The sequence below is a fragment of the Polistes canadensis genome, unplaced genomic scaffold, assembly GCF_001313835.1.
Source record: "Polistes canadensis isolate GaletaPanama2010 unplaced genomic scaffold, ASM131383v1 scaffold_92, whole genome shotgun sequence".
Classification (NCBI taxonomy): domain Eukaryota; kingdom Metazoa; phylum Arthropoda; class Insecta; order Hymenoptera; family Vespidae; genus Polistes; species Polistes canadensis.
The window spans coordinates 525,343-551,099 of record NW_014569639.1 but is presented as its reverse complement, the minus strand read 5'-3'; the positions used below and the strand labels follow the sequence as shown (position 1 = coordinate 551,099).

At 36.4% G+C, this 25,757-nt stretch overlaps 1 protein-coding gene across 10 annotated transcripts in view; it reads left to right on the top strand.

Annotated features, from left to right (window-relative positions):
* LOC106787108 (peripheral plasma membrane protein CASK) overlaps positions 1–25,757 on the top strand; it is a 108,630-nt gene that overhangs the window by 10,065 nt on the left and 72,808 nt on the right. For 4 of the 10 annotated variants that reach the window (XM_014749189.1, XM_014749191.1, XM_014749186.1 and 1 more), the window contains exon 1: positions 18,144–19,790. The exons of 3 other annotated variants lie outside the window; for them this stretch is intronic. In XM_014749189.1, coding sequence (XP_014604675.1) covers positions 18,852–19,790 — 939 coding nt within the window. In that variant the 5' untranslated portion in view covers positions 18,144–18,851. Of the gene's footprint in view, positions 1–9,015; positions 9,877–18,142; positions 19,791–25,757 lie in introns of those variants that run through there. 3 more of the 10 variants (XM_014749187.1, XM_014749185.1, XM_014749194.1) reach the window with 2 other exon arrangements.

Sequence of the window (25,757 nt, the reverse complement as noted above, 5' to 3'; positions counted from 1 at the left end):
TTTTCATTTTTATCTCCGTCGGTTGGCAGTTCTTCCATCTTCTCGGTAGCGAAGACATTTCTTTTAACCGAACTCTATAAATGCAAAATAAAATTATCTCCGGTGCTCTTGTGCATATACATTCGATACAATTCTAGCGATGGTTTCGTTAGTTGGTTGGTTGGTCATGAGAACACACTGATAAGTCTGCTCGCGACAGGTTCAGGAGGGACGCTGAACGAAAACCAATAATTTTGCGGTTTCCTCGAGGAAGCCTAACCATATTCTACGTCCGTGAGACAAGCTTCCACCGATTGCCAGCATATTTCACATCGATGGTCCACCACTCCTTCTCCAAACTCCACCCTCACCATCCCTTCTCTCTCTCTCACTCTCTCTGCTGTCTCTCTACTGCTCTCCTCGTCATAATAATCGATTCATCGGGTTAACTGAGAGTAGTTCGCTCTTATCGTTCGATCTTCGCTCTTTGACACTGGCCCTGTTAGCTTGTTTCTCTCATCGACGATAGGGAAAAGCTTTCTCTCTCTCTCTCTCTCTTGCTGTAATCTATAATAAATATATAAAAAAAAAAAAAGGTTTTATCGAGGAACATTATTTTTTCCAACGATTCTTACTTCTTCTTTTATACTAGGAAAATTATTTCCTACGATCGCGAAATAAAATAATCGAAATTTATTTTTTCGAATTTATAAATTATTGTTATATAATAATATAATGTATTAACCCTAAAAGTTAGAAATTGAATGATAGCGTTTAAATTCAAGATTGACGTTTAGAAATTAGAATAAGATTATTTGGAGAGAGTGTACGCGAGTTAAGAATGATGAAGAGAGGAATGAAGGAATGAAGGAATGAAGGAAGGAAGGAAGGAAGGAAGGAAGGAAGAAGCAATCGAGCAAAGTTCGAATAACTCTCGCGTGCAATCGATCTAACTTAAGAGGATTAATTTGGCTTGAGGAAAAATAGCGAGATGCCGTTTAATTGAGAACGGTCCTCTCTCCTCCCCTTCCCCATCCCCTTACTCCCCCCCCCCATCACCCATCTCTTAACGTTTTATTAGTTTAAATTGTCCCTCGTAATGCGATCTATTAAACAATATTTCTCGCTCCGTTTTCTCGGTTCTTTTAATTATTTTCCTTTTGCCAAAACAAAAAATCTATTATTACCTTATTATTTTACGAAATGGGAAAAACTTATTTCACTCGTAAATAGTTTTAAATATTATTATACTTCGTGAAAGATAAGGTAGATTTTCTTTTTCTTTTTATTATTTTATTCTTAACTGTCCGAAGAAATGTATGAAAGATCTTCAACGTCGGGAAAGGATTAAATTTTTTCTCTCATTGCGACGAACATGACGAGGACTACGATTACGACGAGTGAGACAACGGAGAATACGACTAATTCCACGTTTTATTAACACCTTTCGGAGACTTTTAGGTAACAAGTGAAATCACGAAACGAGCGGAATAACTTTTGACGCGGTAAAAGTTTTAATTTGTAACGTTGTTTGATGTTTTATCCGTTTTTCGTGGTATATACCCGCTTGTTTATTTACTAAAAGTTAGTAAATATTGACTTTACAAGCGCGTTACTTTATACTTCACGTTACACTCTGCTTTTTATTTTTTTTTATTTTATTTTTTGTTTATTTTTTTTTTTTTTTTTTTTTTTCATATTACCACTTTCTACGATATGTTGACTCACGTGTTTCGTTAGTCTTTTCTCCGTTGGTCGCGATGACAAAAATTCGATAAAATTAGCGGGGGCAATTTTTTTACCCGCATCTGAGCTCGATCATTGAATATTTCGTCTCAATTATTATTTATTCNTATTTACTAAAAGTTAGTAAATATTGACTTTACAAGCGCGTTACTTTATACTTCACGTTACACTCTGCTTTTTATTTTTTTTTATTTTATTTTTTTTTTTTTTTTTTTTTTTTTTTTTTTTTTTTTTTTTTTTTTTATTCTCGTCGCCACTAGTAAAAAGCTTTTCGACAAACAAAGCGATGACAAAAATTCGATAAAATTAGCGGGGGCAATTTTTTTACCCGCATCTGAGCTCGATCATTGAATATTTCGTCTCAATTATTATTTATTCTTTTTACAAATTGTAATAATAATAATAATAATCATCATCATCATCATTAATCGCGTTTTTTTTATCGCGTTAACGTCTGCATATTAAAATGCGAATATTTTTATCGATCATCCGCGATTTTAGTTGAATCATTTTGCATCGCGTACGATTTGTCGAAAATTTGTAATTGTAAGAATACCGAAAAATGCATGATAATTCTATTGCGAACGTTATTTAAATATCTATGTGCTCGTAGAATACAACGATTGAGAGGAAATTATGATGATATCCTTGGATTTCACTCATTAACCGTATTCGTATTCTCTTTACCAAGTTGCACGTTCCCTTTTCTTCTTCCATACAGATTTGCTTCCCATGTGAAATTGGTTGAGCTGCTTTTTTGATTCTCAGAAGATATCAACTCTCTTTCTCTCTCTCCCTTTTATCACGTCATCTAAAGTTATTTATAGTCAGCTCGATACGGATTGTCGAAAGATATTCCCAACAGTGGGAGCTTAACGAATATAATGACGTTCTAATTAGGTAACTTTAAATGAAGCTTAAATAACTGCCGATCTTGAGGGAATCCTTGAAGAACGTAGAAACTGCGTTAAGACAGTTATTCGTCTTGCTCTGGTTCCCCCCTTTTTTTCCTTCTTCTTCTTCTTCTCCTTTTTTTTTTTTTTCCATTCCGATTAACCACAAGACCTTATATAACTCTACGTAATGCATAAAAAAAAAAAAAGTAATAAAGAAGAAGAAAAAGAAGAAGAAGAATAAGAATCAAAAGCAAAAAAAAATAAAAAAACGAACGAACGAACGAAGTAGGTAGAAGATATTCTTAATTAGTTTGAAACCGTAAATACGAGTCGAGGTAGCACGTGTCCATGACGTCTGCTCATTAAATTTTTAACGTCAGTCGGACAGTTAACGGACAGACAAACGGAAGGACGGACGGATATAATAGTAGGTGCTAGCTCCTCTTTCTAATGGCCGAATTCCTCTCGTCTCATTCTCGAGTAGTTCGGGCCTCTCGATGGAACGAGAGGAGGACATTCAAGAGTACCCAGTACTATATATCGAAGGACGAGTACATCTTGTCTAGTTATTAGAGTGTCCTTCGTTTCTCACATCCCCTCTTCCCCCCTTCCCTCTATCCACCACCCTTCTTTACGACGAGAACACCACTACGTTAAATGAAGTGTTTGTAAGGAAGGGAAGGAAGATCTTTTTAAAGATCTGCAAGGGATTTCAATTTTTGATTATACGCGTGTTATCCCCGGTATTCGGTAAAACGTTTCGTTACTTTAACAATGTTCTATATTAAAAAACAAAATAAAAAAAAAACCCAAAAAAATGATCATCGTTCATAGGCCTATTAGATATTCCGCAATATATCTCGAGGAAGTATATATATGTTACCGTCATAGCCGAAAATCCGCCATTGCTAGTAATTCCTCGGCATTCTTATCACTTTTTTGAACCTTTTCAGATCGATTTATAACTCGATATGGTATTCTACGCGTAGACAAAAGAGTGTACTTTAATTTAATATAAGTTTCATTAAAATCTATTTACTTTTAGTATAAAAAATATTTACCAAAATTTTTCAAAGAAATTGTAAAGATGCACAATTTACAGCATTGCATTCTCTGACACTTTCTGAACCTTACATGAAAAATTTATAACTCGATATGGTGTTCTACGCGTAGATAAAAGAGTGTACTTTAATTTAATATAAGTTTCATTAAAATCTATTTACTTTTAGTATAAAAAATATTTACCAAAATTTTTCAAAGATATAGGATATCAAAGTATTATGTTCGATGCCTAGGAAAAACTCTGTAAAAAGTCTTATTTCCGACTTAGTCGGAAGGCGCTTTGCATTGATGAAAATGCCGAGGAATTACCAGCAATGACTGATTTCCGGCTTCGACGGTAACATATATATATATATATATAAATATATATAATATACTATACGACTACGTACGTTGTTTTCACAGGGCAAAATTCGATTTGGCCTTACCCGATAAAACTAGTAGGTAACCGCGCCAAGCACAATTTTCTCAATGAATTGCCGCTCGAATATTCTTTCCTTTTACCGTCGAGGATTTACGTAAATTGGTAAACAGAGCACGACGACGAGGCGCGCAACACTGACTGGTGTGCGCGCCGTTAACGTCAATCGATTTAATTTTCGGATCGGCAAGGAAATAAAAATAAAAAAAAAAAAATTCTGCGTGATTGCGTTATCGACGATAGAGCGAACGAGAGAGTGAGAAAGAGAGAGAGAGAGAGAGAGAGAGAGGTAGAAATAAAAAGATAGTTATATAGAATATCGTGTAATAACCGTGGAGTGTTGTAAGAAAAGGGGGGGGGGGGGGGGGGGAAAAAAAAAAAAAGACAAAATAGAAAAATCGACGATTATTATTATCGGAAAATTTTACCTGGAAAATTTTACTAGCGAGCCAGTAAGGAAGATTTGCGTTTCCTTTTTTTTTTCTCTCTCTCCTCTCTACCGCACTCTCTCCCACACTCTCTCCCACACTCTTTCTCTTTCTCTCTCTCTCTCTCTCTCTCTTTCTTTCGTATTTTTTTGTTTTATTATTATTCAACGAAAAAAAGGGTAAACGAAAGAAAAACGAGGCCGGAGAAAACCGAGAAGTCCGCACGCCGTTGTGCTGCTGGTCGTAGCAGACTTGCGCGTTAGCGCATTGATTGAATTTTGTACCGGCAGGCGAGCTAGGGGKGAAAAGGGAAGGGAAGGGAAGGACGAAGAGAAGGGGTGAGAAGAGAGAGAGAGAGAGAAAGGTTGCTGACGAACGATGGAACGATGGAGTCGACCGACCGGTGAGGAGAGGGTGCACAGGGGTGTAAGGGAAAAAAAGAGAGAAGATGAAACCACGAGGATAGGTGAATTTTTGAAGCAGCACCTAGCCGGGCCGTGGGAATACCGGAGTAAAAGAGGGGCGGAAGGGAGTTACGAAGGGTTTTTAGGATTATAAAGAAACGAGTCGAGTACTCGAAATCGTCCAAGAAAAAAAAGTATGAAGATTCGTCCGGTGGGAAGGGGTAGGGGAGGGGAAGTGCTAACTGTGCGATTTTCCTTGGCAAATTTTTCCGCTTTATGGGTCTGCACTGCGTTGTTACCCTCTTATTCTTTCAAAACGCGCTGTCTAAGTCAAGCGACAGCCTTCCTTTCCCATCCGTGCCATCCGTTCCCTTTTCCTTTTCCTTTTCCTTTTTCCTCTTCTTCTTCTTTTTCTTTTTCTTCTTCTTCTTCTTCTTGTACTTCTCTTCCTTGCCTTTTGCCCAGTCTTAAGATTCATTTTTCACCACTATCCTTCACCCTCTTTCCCATTCCACAAGTTTCCTCCCTCTACGCACATTCTTTATGGGGGCAGGGGAGAAAAGTGCTTGCCAGAGAGCCGAGATGGCATCGAGTTTCCAGTTTCAAGTTTCGATTTTATTTCTTCTTTACCCCTCTCATCCTCGAAACTTTACTCTCGGTGATCACGTTCTTGCCAAAAGAGAATTCTATCTATCACTCTTTCTCTATCTCTTTCTCTCTCTCCCTTTCTTTCTTTCTTATGTTCTCTTTCCGACTTCAATGTTGTTTCTCGAAAGAGAAATATGACAAGACTTAATCCTTAACTTACATGATCACTCAATATATGTTTCTCCCTGTGTGTGTGTATCAAATATATAAAGCTTGCAAAAAGGGTGGGTTTTTATTTTTAAACGGATAATCTTCTAACTAAAAGAACAGTAGTATCGTTGCCGATTTCTCTAAGCTCTTTCAATCTTCTTATCTATTTCAGAACATATCTATCGTTATCTATCAAATCCACGGTATTACGTTTGCGCGATATCGAAAAAGTACTCAAAACGTACGAGAGGAGACTTTTGAAATAATTCGAAGTACCAGTCAGTCAGATCAACCCACCCCCTCCCTCCCTTCCCACGCCATTGCGCTTTTTTCTTTTACTTTTTTCCCTCACCCTCCCCCCCCCCGTTACTTTTTATATGTGTAATTTTGTTTTTTCTTTTCTCCTCTTTTTCATTTTATTATTGACTCGAGTATTTCCGACGTTCAAAATTTCTCCAATTCGGGGTACTATACATTTTTGCATACAATATTTATGCGTTCTCGTTATCGCAGAATATCGTTTCCTTTATTCCCAACGCGAAATCGTTTTGACCTAAATCAAGTAGAGATCGGTATGCGCCTGGTAGGATAATATAAGGGCGACTTCGGTATAAAAAAAAAAAGAAAAAAGCGGGCAAAACGAAATTTCGAATAACCGCTGGTGGAAGTGAAATGATTTAAGCTGTCAATGAACGGCCCACGGAATCCTCTTGCGTTTTAACGTATTTGTTCGTAGAAACAAAGAAATTGAATATAAGCCAAATACCATGAAGGCTATTTTATTAATCGAACGAACCTTCTACCTTTTCTCTATATTTCTCTTTTTCTGTTATTTATGTATGAATATATTTGTGTGTGCGCGCGCGCGCGCGTCGGCGTTCACATTTGTATTTGTGGTGGGTGTGTGTCCTCGCCAACACTGTTGGTATTTCTCGAGGCTGTGGACCACGCGAATCAATTAGCAGGCCGATCTAACGATAAGCAAGAAGAATGAGCTTGCTTACGTACGAAATTACCGAACTGAATACGTAATAGCATTGGATTACTCTTCTCTACGTTAACCGTGGCATTTGTTCGAGCCATTAAATAAGAAATTTCGATCGATCCACTTGATTTTAATACCACCAACACAATCACCGTTATTCCCCCATCTCCAATTTATACACATTTATGTGTAAACGGGTTATGCAATTTGTCCTTTTTTAATCCAAGATTAACCAATAGCAACTAATCTTGACGATTTTCTTATTTGCCTACCAACGTAATCAGAATATCGTGTCTTATCTATGCCAAAGACTATCTTCGAGATGAAAAACTTTGCCGATTGTTGTAAGCATTCATTCGCGAATACTTGTACACCTTCGTTAAAGCTTACACAGACAAGTACCTACTACTACAAACGTTTCTACATACTCATAAGCCGATGAACGAGTGGCGAAATCAACGTTCCTTTTTCTCTGGCATACGATCGGCTAGCGGTGATACCCTCCGGGAGTTTGGCAATATTACTAGTTCTTGTTTTTTTTTTCTCACGACGGGCAAGCAAGCAAGCAAGCATTGGAAACTGTGCGCGCGTTTTGTCATCGAGCTTTTCTTTGTTTACTATCAAGCATAAAAGCACCATGCACTCCCTACCTCGTTCATACATTTCTTCTCTTGTTTTTTTTTTATTTAACTCACACCCTCTCTCTCTCTCTTATTCTCTCTCTCTATTTCTTTTTCTTTCTATTTCTTTTATCTATCTATCTATACCTATCTCTAATTTTGCATTCTTTTTCTTCGGTTTATACGCCATTTCTCACATTGTTAACAAAGGGAAATGGAAATTGTTTTTTTTTTCATTAGGCTATATGTTTTCTGATTTACGTTAACAGATTGTTGGAACATTATCAATGATATTTTACAGTGAAATATTTTTGTCGTTCATATACGAATGGTTGGGTCAAAGAAAACATATTTAGAAAGGAAAAGGTGAATATTTTTGAGACGTTGCCAATCTGAAAGAAAGTTTATCGTTCGTTTCCTGCTCGAGAAGAGACACATCGAGAAAAGGGAAAATTTAAGGGAATGGGCAAGGTGCAGGAATCATCTGTAGGGAAATGCATAGAAACTAAGTTACGATAACAGACAGTCGTAGAAGGAAGTCTAAGGAAACGAGGGATGGACTATAAGAGAAACGAGAAATGACTGCCAAACTAAGCTCTTCTTACGCATTTTCTTGTTTTATGGCTAAATGCCCAAAAATTTTCTTTATCTTTCGTCCAAACTTTACTATTATCTCTCTAAAATATTTTTATTCAATTTTTACGAGGAAATAAACTTTTGACGTTTATTCAATTTTTTTGATTTTTTCATTTAACAACAAAAAAAGAAAAAAAAAACTCGCAAATCTTTTTCTCTTACAGATTACATCCGAAACGATTTGAGAATAATAATATTTTTATATAATTTACAAAATGAATTTATATATAACTTTATATATATCGTATATAATAATTTCCCATTGATTCGTAATAGATGCAAAAACATTTTTCTCGCGTTAGGATCGATGACGAGAAAAGTATAACAAGTATTACTTTTATGATCTTACATGAATATACATATATATATGTAGTATCGATATTTTAACGTGTTCTACTTTCTCAGTATTCGGAATGTAAGTACCTACTTCTGTTCAGAATCGTTTTCCTTTCTGTCATTTTATTTTGTACAGGCGTGCTTAATTTTCTTCAAAAGATATCGAGAAAATCCTTAGGATTTTGTAAGTGCATATCCAAAAAAAAAAAAAGGGAAAAAAACGCAAAAGAAAAAGAAGAAGAAGAAGAAGAAGAAGTAGAAGAGAAGTAGAAGAAAGTGGTAGTCATGTTGAAATTTTTAGATCCCATTTTCGAAACGACTCGCGTCCAAGACTGGTTCCGGGTCTTTGAGCTTTCTACGTGGACAGGAGCTTTTCTACGAAGACGCGGCAAGCTTCTTTATCAGCCTGTTTTGTATTCACAGCCACGCGTCGGCCCTTCTCTCTCTCTCTCTCTCTCTCTCACTCTCTCTTCTTCTCTCTTATAAAACATCTTTCGCATAGATCACGATCGTATACGAGAAGACGTTTTGTTCTCTCGTAATATCACCGGTTCGTTCGTTTGCGTTCGCTCTAATAGCTGGTTCATTTTCGAACCCAAAAAAAAAAGAAAAAAAACGAATAAAAATAAAGATCAGTTTCCTCCTTCTTTCTTATCCCATTCCTAAATTAAAAAGGGTTATATTAGCTTTGAAAAATATTACAGTGTAAAGAAAACTATCGATACTTAGACCTCTCCGTATCTCGATCGATGAATCTCGAGTATGAAGAAGAAGAAATCTCAAGATCAAATTATTCGGAAGTATAATATTCGCGTAATATGCTAAACGTTGATCAATCGCAAATAAACTCGATAGCCGTTGGCTTAATATCATCGAGAGACAATTATAGAATAAAGGAAAGAAAAAATGTGGGAACGTGAGAATGGAGGTAGCGGAGTAATTAATTAACCTGGCCCTGGAGGTGGTAGCCGACGTGCTGGAGGCCGGAACGGCGAGGACAAGGAAAGAATTGTGGCGATGTGAAGATCGTCATGAACCTCCCTGCGACCAGGGACCCGTTTGGCTCCAGGTCGCCGGGATGCTGTTACCATTCGTGGAACCCTCAAGTTTATCCACCGTGCGCGATATGCCAGAGGCCGTTGCTACCGTTGCAACAGTGTCCCCTGCGACGTTCCGTACCTCTTGTCCATCCAACAACATCCTATCAGGAAACGGATCTACGCGGACAACAACAGGAACATCGACCGATTCGACAACGTTCCGTCGAAACACCGTCCCCGAGACGTCACGAGATCCTTGATAGGCGACCAGCCTCGAATCCTCACTACCATACACATCCACCACCTAGTACCGGTTATGCGCTCAATCGATCCGCTAGTGCAACTCGTCTCGGTTCACCCGGTGCATCACTCGGTCAACGTTCACCCGGATCTCATAGATCGAAACCTCCTGGACTAGATCCTCCTCATCGATGGATCGGAGAGGAAACTAAGAGATCTTTACCTCAACACGTCTACAAGTATTACCTGGCACAGACCAAGGAATACAGACGGCAAAATGTCAAGGTAAAATTTATTACTCGAATTAGACCCCCCAACTCTCTCTCTCTCTCTCTCTCTCTCTCTCTCTCTACCTTTCGGTTCTCTATCCTTTTCTTTTTTTTTTTTCTTTTTCTAACTACGCGTACAATTAGTCTAGAGAATAAATTAGTTGAGCGCGCGTATGTCGTTGACTTGTACTACTGCGGTCTGACCCTTCTGTCTCTACGTAACGTTTAACTAATTCGTTTTACTTTATCCTCTCTTTAGACTAAACCCCGTAGTACCTTGTGTTCGCGACGTTATGATTAATATTATGGATGAATATTTTCAAAGGGTTAATTGAAACGTCGATCATATTAGATTTGTATATTCTTTTTTTTGTTTTTTTTTTTGTTTTTTTTTTTTCTTATTCTTACGAACAATTTTATATACTCGATGGTGGTGGATATTTTCAATAGCAGTTGCATTTCGCGAAAAAGGTTTACTTTATCGTGATTTTTAGAAACAGACAAAAAATAATAAGTTAAGATAGTGTTCACGAAGCCTCGTGACGATCGATGGGGAATACAGATTCGTGTTTAATGGTACTTCGTGTCGAGGAGAAACGTAGTAGAAGATTTTTCCTTATCTCATGATGCCGAAGTGCTTGACTGCGTTGTGTAGTATCGGCTTAAACGTGCTTTAGCAACATCGATAAAGCCGTAGGCTCTCTCGTGCTTGTTGTGAAAAATTGAAGTATTCTATTGACGAAGAAGAACCATTAGTCTCGCACCTGGAACATTACGCACGTGTCTCGTTCGATCGGTTATTTGGAGAATATACAAAAAAAAAAAGAAAAAGAAAACAAAAAAATTTCTATTAAAGTTTAAAAGAAAAACGGACAAACAAATCGTTTTAAACGTTCGATGGGGAACATTTTTTATCCGTGTAAAAAAATGTTATTAATCTCGCACACACATAGTCGCGAAGATAATTAATTGTTATATTATATTTATTTATCTTTCTTTTTTGTCGTTATATTGTTTACTTGCTTGCTTTATGATTTTTTTCTTTTTTTTTTATACTTTGGCGGGTAATTTAGTTCAGTGGCGTTACTACAAACTGCCGTTAACGTGACACAGATGGCAGGTCCAACTTTATCCTATTCTACTATCCCGAGATAGAAATGACTCACTTCTTCCTTCTTATCCTCAAATATCTTCGCTATTTTTCTCATTTGCCTTTTTTTTTTTTTTTTTATTCGGGAAACACGAAAAGACAAAAGAAAAAAAATAACTCCGATTGTCGATTGCGCGACGTCAAAAGGTCTGCTGGAATCGACGGGATAAATTCGCAAACATCTATCTCTGCATTTTTGCGAGGACATCACCGAAAGAAAAAAAGTTTCCGTCAATCATCCCCCTCCGCTCTCTCTCTCTCTCTCTCTTTCTCTCTCTCACCAACAAGCCCCTCGTCACTCTTTTAGTGTAAACACAATATTGAACGGGAAATATTACACGCGTATTTTTGAATTTATCGAGTATGTGTCCTATAGTTCTACTTTATATATTTACTTATATTTTGATTATTTTTTTCCCCTTAGAGACGAGGGGTGGGGAGAAGGGGGAGGAAAACATATGTATGAAAACTAATACGATAAATAAATTTGTTTCGATTTAAAAAAAAAAAAAATAAGTATAAATTTGCATTAAAGTAATTTACTCGCCGCTTTGTTTCTCTCAAAATGAAAGAAAATGAAAATGGAAAAAAGAAAAGAAATGAAGGAAAAGAAAAAAAAACAATAACAGCAAGAGAAATAATAGTAGAACTATGAAAAATAAAGAACTGTTTCGTGTTATCGATGTATCCACGTTTTATGGCAGAGAAATGACTGTATCGCGTAGAACGGGGAGAAATCGATAAAGTCCAATTTTTGTTCTATTTTTTTTTCCTTTTCTTTTTTTTTTTTTTGTGCGCGACACAACATTCGTGTATCGGAGGTTCTGTTATATGGACGATGCCGGTAAATGGGGGGGATGAAAACAACATATTGCTCTCAATAGCCGTGTATATTGTTTGGAAAGATTCACGCATAAGCAACGTGGGACCTACCGTTTAGTTTGTAATAACAAATTAGAAGTCGATTTTAATAGGGGCAACTAGGGTGCAGATTTGTGCACTAATAGTATATATGTGTATATGTGTGTGTGTGTGCAACATGTACTGAGGTGCAGCAGCAGCAGCAGCAGCAGCTTATATGTTAGCAGAGTTGAGAGTGTATGTTAGTATAATAATAATGTGTATCCCGGAGGTTGTTCCGTACAACGAATATCAAATGACATATAATACTTCGGTTGAATATCAAATAGCCGTTAAGGCCGCACTAACGAAGGAACCTAGACCCCGTTCGTGGTTTTCTATCTAATATTTTCTACTTTCCTTTGGATTCTTCGTACTTATAACGGACTAAGAGAAAAATGGGAACTCGGCCATGTCGGTCTGGGTCGCATCCGGTAAAGCCAAGGAAGAAAAATAAATGCTTCCTTCGGAAGATAAATATATACATATATGCATATATGCAAGTATATATAATATATGTATGTATGTATGTATATATAAAAGCTGAACCGTTTCTTCTTTGTCTTTATAAACTTGCCGTACCTTCCTTTATGCCTGTTAAATTTGCCTTTAAGATTGAAAGAGAAATTTTCCGAAGCTCCTTCGATAATTACCGCTATTAGATTTATAGTATACAGAGAGAAGTATGTCCGTAGCCATACTTCGTGCTCTACTTATTAGTCGTGATAACTTTTCAAATTATTGGTACAATTCCGAGAGAGAGAGAGAGAGAGAGAGAAGAAAATGGGAAAGCTACGTTTTATATTTAACGAGGTTATACTTACTTACTTTTCTTTCTTTCTTTAAACGAGATATCCTGCATTTCAGATATCATATTGATTTGGCTTTTACAAAACTTGGGAACACGGTTGGTAATCATTTGAATTATCTGAATAAATATTTGTACAATTTAAAGAATTGTTTAGACAATTTGTTATACATATATATATATAACGGTACTCGTTTATAATAATATCGTAGAAAGCGTAATCCTTGATTCGCTGACTGACTGTGAGAGAGTGGCATAAACATTGACCCTACGCTTATCGATTCCAAACGCAAGGCATTCAGAATGACAATGGCTCCAATTGTTGACTCTTCGGTTACCACGGTGAATTTAACGTTCGCTTGTTTACAATATTGATTTTCACGTATACGCCATTGGTCGATATTGCCTTGGGTTTTTGTAAACGACAATAATAACGTCAATGAACCTTATTGATTAGAAATGTAAGAAAGAAATGATATATATTCGATCGTTTATATCGATAATTATTGGATCACGCGTAACACGGTATACGATTAATAAAAATGTGTGATTTATTATGGAAATAATACTTATCTAATATCTTATCACGTTGCGTGTTTCAGGTAAGTGAGGAAAGCCGATTAAATTAGGTGCTAAATGTTGATCGTCGTACACGGGCCGTCAGGTAAGCTAAGAATTACGCAACGCAACGAGAACACGTTCCCAACCGATAAGCGTGGAATTTGGGTCGGTCGAAAATTCGTCATTACCTTCGAAAATAGGTCATCGTGACTATCCTAGAGGAAATCACTATACCATGATATGACCATACACGGGGTATTAGATTTTACAATGGTAACGCGTTTTCTCTTCGGAACAATGATTCTTTAATAAAACGAAAATCGTTTAAATATTTTAACGAAAGAGGAAAAAACCTTTTGTCTCGGATTAAAAAAAATGTTACGACCGGTCCCCCCGTTATACTCGCGGATCAATAATCGAATATCGAAACAAACCACTCCCCCCGTCCCTGGATGCGTAACTTATAACGAGCTCTCGTATACCTTGCATTTTTGATATTCACCTATTTGTGTTAATAATTCTTGAAAATTATACATACCGATTTGTCAGTGATTAATACTTTGATCGTTAGACCTTTCTTACATTTTTTGTTCATTTAATTATTTGAGACAATCGTAACAACCATCATTCGTATATGTTATTTCATTTTGTTTCATTCTTTTCTATATGCCATTATAGATTAAATTTGTTCATTGTAATTGGAATACTGAAGATATCGCGGTTAATTTTTCATCCCATTGAATACTTTCAATGTTTCTCGATGTTATGATCAAAAATGTAGTCGCTAGAAGTTATTTCCTTTAGGAACACTCCATTTAATGAAATCCTCTCTGTGATCGAAGAGTGCTCGTTGATGGATGTTGGTATTTCCGAGTACTATCTTCCTATTGACAAAGTCTGTGGGCACTGACGAAGTACTTTCGATAGGTTTTTTCGTCTTCGTTTACTGTCGACCAAGGACGGAGAATCAGAGCCAAAATGAAAAGCTTCCGATCTGTGGCAGAAATTACCCAGATCATCTGGTTATGAATTCTTTCATATCGTGATTTTTAATTCTTTATCTTTTTTCTTTCTTTTTTTGTTTTTTTTTTTTTTTGTTTTTTTATCTAAGAGAAACATTTTTAGCATTATTTTTAATCGAACCCTTTTCCCTCCGATCCCATTCGATTAAAACCCAAATGGCAGATACAATATAACGAATATAAATATATGCGTATTTAAATAATTTTCAATTTAACTGAAATTTGTTGTACTACTAATAGTTGCATGAAGAAAATTGTAATGAAAAAATTAAATTAGAAAATATAAGGTTAGAAGCGCAATAAATTTATTAACTTCGCCAGCAAGCGATGCCAATTACGTTTACCCATAACGATTTTTTCTTTTCTTGTAATTTTGCTTTTTTTTTTTTTGTTTTGTTACTCGAAATCAATGACTTTCATTACTATTGTTAGTACTTTTTAACGGAAACATTTTGTTAAATTGCGTTATTAGTTAGAATGTCTTAATTGTTTTTTTTATTTTTATTTTTATTATAACCAACTGCGGGAAATTTAAATAATTTTTTTATTATTTTTCAGAACGCGTACACAGAAAACCCTTAAATTAAATTAGCATCATATAATGTTACCGTATTTTCATATAACACATTATACATAAATATCACTTTTTTTTCCCCCAAAGTACCAACATAAGTAAATTGTATTTACTTTCGGAAAAAATATAATATCATCCACTTTTCGTAAAAAAAAATAACAATTATTTCATATCAAACAAATTTTTATTAACACACATTCGAGAAAGAAACATTATTTCTTTCTTTCCACGTAGATTAATACGTGTTGCTTTAACGAACGTTCATTTTCTTCAATTGAATTTTAAACTTCCAGTTAAAGTAGTTGGCTTTTTTCCCGTCGGTTATTATTGAATACTTCAACTACCAATGTACCAGATCCCCAACGGTTCAAAATAAAAAATGAAAAGTTTCATCTTTCAAATTATTACCAGGATTTCGAGGATTTTCTTCTCGCTTAGCGTTATCGCGTTTGGACTTGTTCCAAATTATTAGCTAAAATTCATATCCCATTCATCATCATTATATTGTCTTTGATCAAACTTAAGATCACACACACACACACACACATATACTCCCACACGTACACCGACAACGAGTCGTTAATCTCTCGATGAAGAACTATCATTCAACATTTTCTTTCAATTTATTACGCTCGAAGAAAGAAAAATTGTCCACTTCGTTAACACGTTCGCACATTTTCGTGAATACAGAACATTATACGCATAATCTTTTCATTTAACATAGTATAAGAACATTTCATTAATCGCCATTGACATAAATGGGCAATAATTTTTCCTTTATTAAAAATTTACGTAGGACAATTCTTGACAACTGACAATTATTGCAGAATACGATTACGTCTTATTAAGAAAAAAGAAAAAAAAAAAACACTGAAAAATAATCTTTTTCGTAGTATAGAATAGTATAAAAATGTATATAAATCGGTAAAGTAAACGCAATAACGTCATTCTAATCGATTAGATCTTACTCGAGCACACTCGAATTCGTGCTACGCGAGCAAATATTTTATTGTTGTTGTATCTCTTCGAAGTTTATTCCGTTGTTTTATAATTTCTCGGTTCTCTGACTTTTGTACTACACAATACGTAAAACGAATCTATCGAAACGATGTAAAAAAAAAAAAATATTATGCAAAAGATTCGCGAGAGTTATTCATAAATAAGGTAGATAACTCGCAAAACGTCTTAACCATTAGAATGAAAGTTGAAGTTGTAAGAAAGTAGTACGGTATACTACTCGAGAAAAGTTCGAATTCTAAGTGAGCTTTTCATTGTTGAAAAGAACTTGCGAAATATACAGTATGGCATTTCTAACCGTTTACTTTCGGTTTTAGCCGTATCTTTCGTATGCAAGAACGACTCGTCAAAAATCTATATACGTTGGATACATGTGTAAATAACTATGTAGGATATATAGTAATATCTATGTATAGGAAATGGATAGATACTTACAATACACATATATATATATAGATATATGTGCACGGTTACGTATATAAGGGACGAACTATACGAGATATTTCAATGTATTTCGATCGAACGTGGAACAACCTCATACAAACGTCAAAAGAAGACGGAACGTTTCCCATTCTCGCATCATCCTTTTGCTATCGTCTGCTGCTTCTACTGCTGCTGCTGTTGTTAACGATTATCAATAAGCATTAATCCTCTTAATGACTCGAAAAGCGGATATTGTGAACTGTAAACCATTCACTTTGCAATCGTACTACCGATCGATACTATGATAATCACTCAGAATTAATGGCGTTTAATATACTCGATGGATTATTTCCGGAAAATGACAACTCCAGGATACGAGTGCTACAAGGATCATCAATTGTCTCGTTTTCCTTCGAGCTCTTCTTCGTTTGCTTGATAGTTCAACTCATGCCTAATCCACCTACGTACCTACCTACATATATACATATGTACATATATACATACATACGTAAACAGAAATCCTGGCGAAGGAAGACACGATATATACATATACATATATATATATATACATATCTGTGCAATGACTATCATATACTAACGCGTTTTCAACATTGCATTTGCATGCACATTCGTGGTAATGTCTAATTACCTCACACGATTACATACACATATTTCTCTCCTTTCTCTCTCTTTCTCTTTCTCTCATTTTCTTTTCTTCTCTTTCTCCATTTCTATTCCGAGACAGACCTAGAAGACAAGTAGGCGTTTCGATTTAACCGGCAACGAAGAAATTAGAAACACCGAGAACTTGACTTTCTTGAGAAACAAGTGTTCCCTTCGTCCTTATTTGAAACCGCTACGAGATAAGTTCTACAAAGGATAATCAAACGGTGGCTCTGCAAATACAACATTGTACGAACGTAGAAGTAACAGATTGTGCTTATGACTTTTCTACTTGATCTAAGTCAATTTGCTCGAAGTAATATGCGTTTCTTATAAGTCGGTAATAAAACAAAGACTGATAAAACGGGACACTTGTGCTTATTCTCGACTATAAACCGCGCTTTTTTTAGAGAAAATTATTTTTTATTCAAACAAACGAACGAACGAAGCAAGAGATATTTCTTAAAGATTAAACGCAATTGAATTTTTACAAAAGTCGTTTATAATCTGTGTGTATTATATTTTTACGTTATTCTTACTGAAAAGATATCGATGTTTCTCCGGGGGGTAAAAAAAAAAAAAAAAAAAAAGAAAAAAAAGGAGATGAGCGAGAAGGAAGGTGCGAAAGCGAAAACGTTGCATATTTTTTCCCTAGGGGAAAGTATCTATAAATAATAATTATTGAAAATATCATGACAGAGAAAGTCTGAGGAAGGTCTGCGTACTCTCTTACGTATTATCAGAAGTATCCTAGCTAGGCATCGTAAAATCGATAAAACATTTTTCATTCACGATTTTTACACACACACACGCACAGACACTATTATCTGCATCGAATACAATTCAACGTAATAACGTTCAACTTGATCCGAGAAAATATATTATTATACGTAACGAAATACGCGAAATGTCGCGATTTTCGACGAAATGGGAGATTAAAGGGAACGAAATTATCAGAGTGAATAGGAGTGAAATAAAATAAGAGAAGAAGAAGAAGAAGAAGAAAGTAGCAGCAGCAGCAGCAGCGGGTGTCCCTGTGACTGTCCACGAGGAAAAAAAAAAAAGAAAAAGAAGCAAGGGGGATGGATGATGCGGGATAAGGAAAGAGAAATAGAGAGGGTCAGGGGTGGAATGGAATGGAATGGAATGGGGGAGGGGGTTTAGTAAGGTCGAAATCGGGGTAGGAGAGTAAACCGAAGATGGTGGGCGAACATTGCGGTCCAGAGGGAGGAAAAAGGAGAGTTGCCGAGTTGCAAGTGCTGCCACTGTTAGCAGCGAGAGAGAAAAGAGAGGGGTCGCCGCTCGGATGTGGATAGCCCTGTTCGTTCCGTTGGTCGAGGGGTTGGAAGGGATGGATAGCTGGTACATAGGTGGATGGTGGTGGTAATGGTGGATGGTGGTGGTGGTGGTGGATCGGTTTGCGTGGACGATCTGCGCGTCAGTCGAGGCCGCGAGGCTCAGTGCTGGGGAGCGCGGCACCGCGATGTGTCGTCGGGTTTCCGTTGCTGCCGCACTCGTTCTCATTTCTTCTCAATTTTTCTCCTCCGTCGCGTGACTTTTCGCTCGCTTTATTTCACCCCCGTCCCTAGCCCCTAACCCCTAGTCACGTTACGTCTCGTCTCGTCTAGTCTCTTTTCGTTCTAGGTCGTCCTATCTTTTTCTCCCTGTCAAAAATCCGTGTCGCGCGTTTGGTTTAAATCGGTGATCATCAGTTTGGCACGGGTACGTTCCGTTAAGTGCGTTTCGGTGTTAGTTCGCGCGTTTAGTATCGTCGGGAAGGGTGGTAACGCGCAACGAGGATAATTGGACATGGCACCGGATAGGGCCATGTGGCGTTACGATTGGTGAGAGAAAGAGGAGCGACGCGTTGGAAATGGATCATCCGTATGCGGGAGGTTGGGTGCCTCAAGGTCATGTCGGCGGAGGTAGTGGTGGTGTCGTTGGTGCAGCAGCAGCAGCAGCTAGTGGCAGTGGTGGTGGTGTTGGTGGTGGTGGTGGTGTTGGAAGTAATGGTAGCATTGCCGGTGGTAACATCGGATATTCGAACACGGTGCCACGATGTTGGGACCGATCCTGCAGGTCCACCGATCCGTCGCCGATGCGGCCGATCGAACACGATCTGCGTACGACCGAAACGATGAGATCGATGGAATCCATGAGATCGGCGGATTCCGTTATAAGGCAACCGATGATGGAACCTTCCTCGGCGAGGACCGGCTCGATGGATCGTCGACAATCGAGCAGGTCCATGGAAGCTATAGGTAGGCCACAGATGATGGATCAAATACGCACCGAACAACCAAGACCGATTCACGATCATCTAGGAAACATACCAACTTCCTCCATGACGGCTGCAAGCATGAGGAGCAATACGATGGAACACCACGCTATGCGCGTCATAGAACATCCCTGTCGTTTGAAGGATCACGCCAGTTACGTACACGACCATCACCTGGGTAGACCCCACGAGCACGGCTGCAGGTCGGTCGAACACGTTTCAAGATTGCTCGAGCATCGGCTAGCTCACGATGCACACGCCAGACCACCGCCGCCCCCCCCGTCGGGGGGCATCGAGCAGACCCCATGTCGACCCATCGATCATCCCCCAAGGCCGGCCGTCAACTACTCTTGCCGATCGCTCGAACACGCACCAGGAAGACCTATACCCATGGATTGCGTTATCTACGGGCCCCACTCGCACACGCCGCCCAGATTACCTGCCGAGAGTCCCTTCCGCATCAACTGTCCCGTGCACAGTCCCTTTCGCTTCAGGTTCCTCAACGGCGCTGCTCCCGACTATCACTCGCATCAGGTAAATATCCTGATACTCACTCACTCTCTTTCTCTCTCTCTCTCTCTTGGACAACTTTCTAGACACCCGTTAGACTCTAAGACTTTCCTTCTTCTATGAACTTACTCGTCGTAGTTTACGCTCGAAAGATCACATACCCCTTTTTTTCTTCTCCGGATGTGATGGCCTTCTTTTTAAAGGGCTTCGGGATAATATAGCTAAGGGAAAGAGAAGAAAACCTTGACCTTCTGATCATAGGCGTAGGCGTAACTTTTCTTTCTTCTCTCTCTCTCTCTTCCCCTCCTTCGGATAACGGCGAATGCCATCGTTGACTTTCGCTCACGTACATAATAGGTGTGTTAAATCTATTTTTATCCTCACGAGTACTTTCAACTTTATAATCTATAGTATATAATTTAGAGTTCTCTCTCTCTCTCTCTCTCTCTCTCTCCTCTCTCTCTCCTGTTTTACATCGCGTTGACTTATTAAAATATTCTCCTTGAAAAATTTTCTATGCCACGTTTTTACTAATTAACAACCGCGAACGTGCAATATTTAATCTAACCAATTTTGTGCTCTTTTTATTTAGTTTTTTTTTTCCCCCCTTTCTCTTTTCTTCCTCTCGCATAAAGAAAGAGAGAGAAAGAGAGAGAGAAAGACGTGTAATCAAGTAAGAAAGATTTCCAACAAACTTCCTCAATTACTACTTCTCTTTTGAATAAAACATAACGTTAGCAATTGAACGAGAGTCCCTGCCAAATGTTAATCCATATGCTGGACGAGAGTAATATAACTCTTCTCGAGTACGCCTTTGGCACTTGGAAAGCTATCGGTTTTTTCTTTTTTTTTTTTTGCGAAAAAAGGAAAGAGTGTCCTCGAGATGGAACGCTTACGGCGACGAATGAGATACTTCTTTTCTAAATTGACGTGAAATTCCGTCTCGGAGCGTTTCGTTGCCGCGAGAAAAATGGATTAAGATTGATTGGCGTTCTCTGACGTAATAGTATTGGAAGAGAGAGTAACGAAATACAGCTGCTATACTTTTATACTTATCGCAATATGCTTTTATATTGTGAACATACACAGAAAAATACAAATAAAAATATATAGAGATGAGATTCGTCATAAGAAATAATGATGTGTACATTACTGCTTAATAATAAAACTGTAATGTACGTTTAGATGCGTTTTAACGTTATTGCATATTATACCCGAAATGTCTTTTCTTTTTTTTTCGTTGTTCAATAAAAAAAAAAAAAAGGAAAAAAAACGTGGGAGGAAAAAATTTTTCCCAAGAACGCAATTCGAGTTCCCTTTTTATAACAAAGGAATTACTCATCGCTCGTTAAATTTGATATTTCCATTGTATTAGTATTGTGATCGAATCAATGCTTTGTTTTGTGTAATTAACGAACAAATTAAATGTTATTTTGCCGTTACTATTGTCATAAATGTAATTGGAACGAATTTTCAACGCGTAGACGTTAATTTTCATTATTAATATTGTTTTTTTCTTTTTTTTTTTTTCTATAGAATAAAGAAGAAATATAATATTCGAAAATATTCTTTATTGCATAAATATTTAACGATAATAATGCGAATTCGTGAATGGAAAGAATTTAACTATCCTAGATATGCCGCCAATAAGAAAACAATAGATTATCGTAATATGAAGAATCATATTTTATCCGAGAATTTATTATTATTATTAGTTAAGATCGTTTCGTATCAATCGATTATTATGATCCTACATAAAAAATTCTTTTATCGTGGAATAAATAATCGAGATTATATAATGCTTGTCGTTGTATTATTTTCTTTAAATCGGTGTACAAAGTGTATTTTACATTAGCGTTGTTTATTTAATGCATCAAACGAGATTATCCTCATATTCATTGTCAATATGATTATCACGTGTATGGAATAGCTATGGATTAATATTTCATCTATTAGAATTTGCCGAAGTAAATAGATTCTTGTCGTTATATGTATAGTTATGTTAGAAATGCTTCACGTATCTTGATATGGATTATACGTCCTTGAAGTCGATAGGTTTCGAGACATAGGAGTACACGATCAAGCCAGATTTCTCTTGCATTAACGTCATTGATGAGAATCCTTCCTATTAACATCGAGTGCATTCACTATGAAACAGTACGTCAACGAAGACGACGATGTTATAAGTATACATATATATATATATAATAATCCCACGTTAATTTATAATTAGATCTAGACTATTATCGGTCGTTAGGTTAAAACTCGAACCGTTTTTTCTTTTTTCTTTTCTTTTTTTTTTTTTTTCTTTCTCTATTCGTAACACGCGACTCACGTTTATATCGTTCATCGATATTTTCAAACCCTTTTTAAACTGTCCTATCAATCTTATCACGAATGAATAAGATAGTAGAAACTTTTTTTCCTTTCGAAAATCTTCTAACGCGTTTTTCCCACGTTTCCTTTTTTTTTTCTTTTTTTTTTTGTCAGCTTCTAGGATTTGGAGATAAAAGTTCTGACCTAAAATCGTGTTCTAGGAATATAGGAATATTATCTTACTCTTCCTTTCCTCCCCGTCCAACATCCGAAAAGAGAGAAAAAGGTGTTGAATTTCGCATATTTCGTGCTTAAAATAAAACACTGATGACTCCCACGTTGTGGCCTTTACGATCTGACCTATTTCACGTGTGGTGAAACATTGGATTTTCTTAATCCAACCTCTTTCCATTCGAAAAGACGATTCCTTCTTCTTCTTCTTCTTCTTCTTCTCGTACTCCATGTTCTCCTTTCTTTGCTAGTTTTTTATTCTTTTTTACCATCAAGAATCCAGACGACAAGAATTTTCATATTAGTTATTATACGAGAACGTAACTCTCGAATGAATTCGTTTTAAATCGATCGATTGATTCCCTGTCCTATATCTCGATTTATGTTTATTATATATATATATGTGTAGATGTATTAGCACACAACGAAATTCTATAACGTTGCTATCTGCGATTTTATGGGTATGATTGTATATATAACACTATACCAACATATTATATACTACAAACACGTATATATATATATATTTTATGATTTATCTCTTATATCATATATATATTATTATAAAAAGAGATATCATATCATATTATATAATATATTATACTCGAGATGTATTCGTAATGATATCAGTTTCTTTTTTTTTGCTCCTTTAACGCAAAAACTTGTCATAAATGTTGTATGTAGGATTCGTTGCAGTTATCAAGCATATCGATCAATGTTGAATTTCAAATCTATCCGATTGCGATTATTAAAATTTACATTAACATTTTATAACAAACTGGCTAAAAATTTAATGACGGAAACTCGGTATTATTTTATCTTCGCATCACATATACGCGCGATTTTATATTTAATACATTTGTTAATAATTTTTAATAAAAATGAGATACATATGAGAGATAACAAAACGAAAACGAAATGAGATTGATGTTGAATACGTAAGTTGAAAGATATTTGTAATATTTATCCATAATGCTAATGACTTAATTAAATATTTATAGTACGATACATTACAACGGTGTTATAACAACGGAAATGTACGTACGTATATACATATATAGATAGATACATACATACATAACAATTTCTACTCTCGTTTCGTGGCAAGTTAGAATACAATGGGCTTCGGTAGGTAGAGTCAAAACCAAAGTACAACTTTAGTATAAGAGGAAATGCTGTATTCAACGGTTATAAACTATTTTCTCGTAAAATCATCGTCAACCTTAACTTGGTATCCATTATTGCATACATTTGCGAAATGCGAAATACGCCTTATCCCTTCGCGATGTTATATCAGGAAAAAAAAAAAAAAGAAAGAAAAAAAAGGAAAATGAAAGGAAAGAAAGAAAATACGTAATGATAATGGTACGCTGTGGATTTTGTCCGCCGAGGTGAAATGTGGTAACTGGAACAGGATAAAGAGCAAAACGAGGGGGATAAAAAGAAGAAAAATGATAACCCGTGGAAATGATTTACGAGTAGATTTTACCCTGTGACGCTTCATTTTGTATACCTTAGCGTACTATCATTTGCTCGTTTAATGGCTCATCATAACGGAGAGAAGAAATGCAAATAAACCAGACGACCCATCCCAACCTTTTTTTTTTTTTACTTTTGACGAGAAATTGAAATATATTGCTCGTCCTGTGTTTTTGTTGTTCGTTCGTTTTTCTTTTCGATTCATTAGGAATGATCAAACGATTCCTAGGAAAAAATGAATTTACATATTATTTACTGATCATTTTCTTACGCGAGATTTCGTAAAAAAAGAGAAAATTGTATACGTTGTCGCGAGATTATTATTATTATTACGATGAAAATCATTGAAGAGATGCGAAAGAACAAAAATCGATATTAAAGAATTTTGTTGTAAAAGAAATAAATGTATTTAGAAAAATATTTGGTAGGTATATCACAGAGGTAGAAACGACAATCGTAGTTTATTTTCTCACGGCCAATCCTTTTTGAGCGTCTTTTTTGCGGATGCGCGTTTTAATCGATGGCCGACTTTCTCATACTGGGCTTGGTAGTGCTGCTACTACTTTCAAACACACTTTGCCGGCATTATGAGGAACCCTTTGTACGTAAATACAGGTATTGCTCATCCTCATCCTCGCATTACGCTCCGAATACATCCAAGATCAATCTAAATATGCATCGTATATACTCTCCTCTCTAACCATGAAATCACGCCCGGATTTTACCTAAGCGTCGAAATCATCTATAACGGGTTAACTATCTTTAAGATTTACTTTGCCGATATACTCAAGATAGGTGTCTCTTTGAATTTTGCTAAAATACTTCTTCCTTTGGTATACGTTTCTTAGAGATATATATCTATATTGCAGTAAGAGTAATAGCTTTCGTAATAGTTTTCGAAATATCGGATTATTCGATACTCGGAATTCGAACTTTAAATAAGGTATTTTATTTGAAATAAAATCGAGAAAATAGAAAAAATGATGCGCATGGGTTCGTCAGTTGTTCTTTTGAATATAAAGCATACTAGGATCGCTATTTTCCGATTTTTTTTCTTTTTCTTTTCTTTTACGATGCCACATTTATTATTTAACCAAAGAAGCTTACGCGCTTTCTTTATGTGTCGTGAAAAGAAAATTAAAATTCTTCTCGTAAAAGAGCAATTTATGTTGTTACTTATTATAATGAAAAAAAAGTAAAAAGAAAAAGATAAATCGAGTAAAGTAAAAGGTGTATAAGAAAAATTGCTTTTGGCTGACGTACCGTTACGATAGAATTTTGTCCTTTAACCAGACAAACTACAATTATCAAAGGTCCTTGTGATTACGTTAGTCAATTGCGTTAAATGAACTTACCTACCTACGAGATATAATAATCTACGTAACAATAATTATTTAGGTACTTTTATCTTATAATACAAAAATTACATTTCAATTAAATCACGTTCACTCGGATGAACGTAACGACCGACGTCTTTGAAAAAAAAAAAAATAAGATAACTTCTCGGTTTAATAAATTATAATTCTTTTAATGAATCGCGTACACCTTCTCATTCATTCTTTTCTTCTTCCTAACTTTGCATTTATCGATTAAACGTTTAGTTAAGCTCTTAATTCTCGACACTGACCTGGTATTAAAGGAAAGGATACCATGCGATTGTATTACAACGTTGGAAAACTCAATTTCAACAATTATGTTACTCGACTACGAGTCGGGATTTTCCATTGGGATTGCTTATCGTCCATACCAACAGTGTACCAAACGTTTTCACATACACGCAGATAATCCAATCGAGATGTTATTCCCCCTCCCCCTTACCCCTTTCCCCTTTGCCCCTTCTCCCTTTTCCCACTATCTCTCCTCTAACGATATACGGAAGTTTCTTGCCAAACTAAATTGCGTTTCCTTTAGACAAAGGGTCGCAGTCAGTGTCCAGAAAAGGCGGGGAGGTGGGAGAGGGGGGCG